This window comes from Buceros rhinoceros, unplaced genomic scaffold, assembly GCF_000710305.1.
Source record: "Buceros rhinoceros silvestris isolate BGI_N320 unplaced genomic scaffold, ASM71030v1 scaffold7090, whole genome shotgun sequence".
NCBI classification, from domain to species: domain Eukaryota; kingdom Metazoa; phylum Chordata; class Aves; order Bucerotiformes; family Bucerotidae; genus Buceros; species Buceros rhinoceros.
In genome coordinates this window covers 44,654-48,316 of record NW_010387806.1, presented here as the reverse complement: position 1 = coordinate 48,316, position 3,663 = coordinate 44,654, and the positions used below count along the sequence as shown (strand labels likewise).

Sequence of the window (3,663 nt, the reverse complement as noted above, 5' to 3'; positions counted from 1 at the left end):
GGGAGCCTCAGTCATCCCACTGGGGGGGAGGCCCAGCCATTCTGGTGACTGCAGACATGCCTTTCGCAGCCGGGACGGGGGTTTCTAGGATTTAGCCCAAAACTCTGGCAGGCTGAGATATCCTGGGTTAAAGCTAAGAGCTTAGCTCTCTGTCGGGCCCTGGAGCCTCATGGCAGCCACGGCCACTGAAGGGCCAGGTCTGGCAGTGCATGGGGGACTTGACCATGCTGTGTCCTCCTTCTGCAGCTCACGCCACGGTGCCAGCCCCGGAGCGGCCCACTGCCACAGTCTCACCCCTGCGGACGCCCAGCTCACCCTCCCGCCTGCCAGCAGCAGCCATCCGGCCTCACCCCGCCGTCTCTCCACAGCACGGTCACCAGCCTCCCACCCCAGGGGCCCGGCCCCTCATCCCTCTCACCTCCGCTGCTGCCGCCATCACCCCACCCAACGTCAGCGCAGCCCACCTCAACGGCGAGGTGGGTGGAGGGCCCTTGGGTGTCCCTGTCACCCCTGGCCCCACTGGCAAGACTGAGGAGAGGAAGAATGAGAAGGTAAGGGACACCGCACCCCCACCATGCCCTGCATTTCCACCACCTCTTCCTGCCACGGAGCTGTCAAGGAGGGACTCTGTGGCTGCCCAGGAGGGCAGAAGCTGGTTTTCATCTTCTGCCCGCTTGGACATCCTCATCTCACATTATTTTCATGCTTCATCCTTTCTCCCGCACCATCCCCAACACTGCTTTCACGTTACCCGCTCATGGTTGGGAAAGGTTGAACCACTAATGGGCTGAATTTGTGTGTTTCTTCCGACAAGATTTGCAGATTTGCAGGGGTGCAGAATGATATTATAGCAGGCTCTTGGTCATCAAAACCAAATGGCCAAGTCAGAAGCCATCTGCCTCACTAGAAGCTGGTGGTGATACCAGCTCTGGGTCTTGTGCCACAGGCACAGTAAAACACTGGCTCGTGAGCAGCAGGAGCTGTTTTACTGGTCCAGAAACATCTGTTTCTTGCAAAAATTTTCCTTGCAGTGGTGCAGCCAAAAGGGGAGAAGGAAAGTAAATACAGTTCCTTGGGACACAGGTACAATGCACTGTAGTTTCAATCTCTTAGGTGCCTGCAGCAGGTCCAACAGCTGAGTGCCCATCGCTTGTGCACCTTGCTAAGGAAAACCAGCACAGAGAACTGCTTTAAGTGCCCAGCCTTGTATATTCTTGGCAAATAATTTGCTTTTACCAAATGTTTAAATTGTGTTAGCAGTTCCCATTTATCATTACTGAAGGCTATCTCTGCATTGCCTAGCAGAGCCCACTGATACAAACTCCCTACTGGAAGCAAGATCCTGGTTGTATCTGAGTAGAAGGAAGTGATGTGGGGCGGGGGGGGCTGCTTTTCCTTCAGACCTGCAAAAAATCATTTCCATACATTCTCTAAGTTTTTCCATGGTGACATGCACGTATGGGGTAAACGTTGACTTTGCATATGGTAGTGCTGATGTTGCAGGTCTCACATGTGGTCAGGGTCACAGATAATCCCTAGTTTCACATGATGAGGAATACAAGTTTTAAAATCCTTTCCTTCATCCTGTCCTGAATTTTCTCTGAGTGCCTTTTGGTGAAAGAAGAACGGTGTAGAACTTCTGCTCTGGATGTGAAATTTAGGTACTTATTTACAAAGAGTGAATTCCAAGTGTGCATCAAGGACTGCATGCTGTGTGAGCAGAACAATACTTGCTACTTCTGCAAGCCCAAGGAATTGTATTGGCAGCAGGTGGTATATCTGCACATTACCTCAGTACTTTATGTACTGGCTTGTTTAATATTTCCTAAAAGATACCATGCTGTTCTATAGGTCCAAATATTTTATTTCATGTGGGACTGCACACTGAAATTTCCTAGGGAAAATTCTATCAAGTCCCTTCCTAAGATACTGGTTACTCTTGCCCAAATGGTTACAGCCTAAAGTTACTAAATTTGGATGCAGGGAAGTAAAGTTATGAGGGTTTTGAGCTCCATGGATGAAGGGGAGAAACAAATAATAGAGTACATCATGGCAAAGAGCATTGCCAGAGACCATTTCAATACCTGGGAAGTATAAGAGAGAAGTGGCAATAAAAATTTTCATTTCTGACTGGATTGGGTGGTGTATAAGTGTTGAACGATATACTCCTGAATCTCCTCTGTGTCATATTTCACTTTAATTTTAGAAAGATCTGAAGCATTAGCAATGTTTCTTTTCCTTTTAGAAGCAGTGACCGATGTTTGGCCAGTTGTGTTCCTATTCTTTGCATAAACGCAAATATTTCTTGGAAGCAGTTGAGAGCTTGGGTAATGTCAGATGAAAAGCCATGTAACTATTCAGAAAGGAACCTGTGAGTCAGAACCTGAGCCATATTTGGTATATTTGGTATTTCTGAAGTGGAGGCTGGGTGGGCAGGGTTTTTGTTAAAGGGGGAAGAGTTGTAACACTCAGAAGGAATATCTGTGGAGAGAGGCAATATCTGTTATCAGTACACCAGACAAGAAAAGCAGACAAGTCTGAGGGGAAGAAAACAGAAGCAGGGCCATAACTAGCAAACTGACAGATAAGCAAAGATCAGAAACATTTCATCTGAGTTCAGTTTCATTATATTAATCAGTCAGGTACTTTGAGATTAAAGGAACAGAGGGGATGTTACTAAGAGGGGCAGTAATAAGGTCTTCAGCTGCACTGAACACAGGACAAAAGAAATGCACAGGTAATTATCTCCTGAGAAACTGAGATTAGCAAGTCATATCCGAGGTAAATTGTTCTGTGCAATAAGATTAGCACTGCTGGAATCAACAATTGTTCATGTCCCATCAAATTATTAATTTTAATCCCACCTTCGTCTTTCCAGTTTCTTTTGTAGGATTCCCTTGAGGATGAGGGCTGAATGATCAGAGGGAGAACAGCTGTTTTGGGAAACATTCTCATGTTATTAACCACATTTTTCTTTACACGCTGATTGTCAATATGAGTTCATTATGGTACAGAGGGCATATGGTACATAGGAAGAAGTAGTTTGCATTTGGGGATGGACATGCTGAGGATCAGTTGGTTTCCATTGGTTTCCATGGATCTGTTGTAGAAGATGTTTCTTGTGAGGGCCCTGAAGATAAATTACAATTTTTGCCTTTATCACTCTGACATAGTCAGATATATTGGTCCTTGGGAAATTTTCTTCAGATGATAAATTTACCAAGGCTGATTGGCTGCTTGAAGGCTGGGCTGGGAGATAGTGGGAAAAAGTATTTTAAGATACAATCTTCTGCCAATTTATGTTTTATGATTTCCCACCTAGATTCTACTCAAGGTTACCAAATGTGACATCAAGGGACAGCTGCTGTAGTGAGTCTGTATACGCTATCTGGGTTGCTTGTTCCAAGATAGAATTATCTTTTCCTTGGGAACAGCCTTGCTGAGTGTACTGGTGAGGTCACCACTCTCAATGCTTTCCCCTCTGTGCAAATGTTTATATGCCAGTATGACAGGTTCCTGCTGGTGTGCAGCAGTCAAATATAGACTCATCCCAAGAGTTCTCTAAAATCAAGGAACTTGGATTCCAATTTTCATTCATTTCCTTGTGTTTTAAAGGCAAGTGGCAGAAATAATCCTAAGGATAATTGTTTTCAACTCAGCAGG

At 45.7% G+C, this 3,663-nt stretch overlaps 1 protein-coding gene across 1 annotated transcript in view; it reads left to right on the top strand.

The window, feature by feature from the left end:
- SH3RF3 (SH3 domain containing ring finger 3) overlaps positions 1–3,663 on the top strand; it is a 53,164-nt gene that overhangs the window by 16,741 nt on the left and 32,760 nt on the right. The window contains exon 5 of the mRNA XM_010135363.1: positions 241–551. Within this exon, the coding sequence (XP_010133665.1) occupies positions 241–551 (311 nt within the window). The remainder of the gene's footprint in view (positions 1–240; positions 552–3,663) is intronic.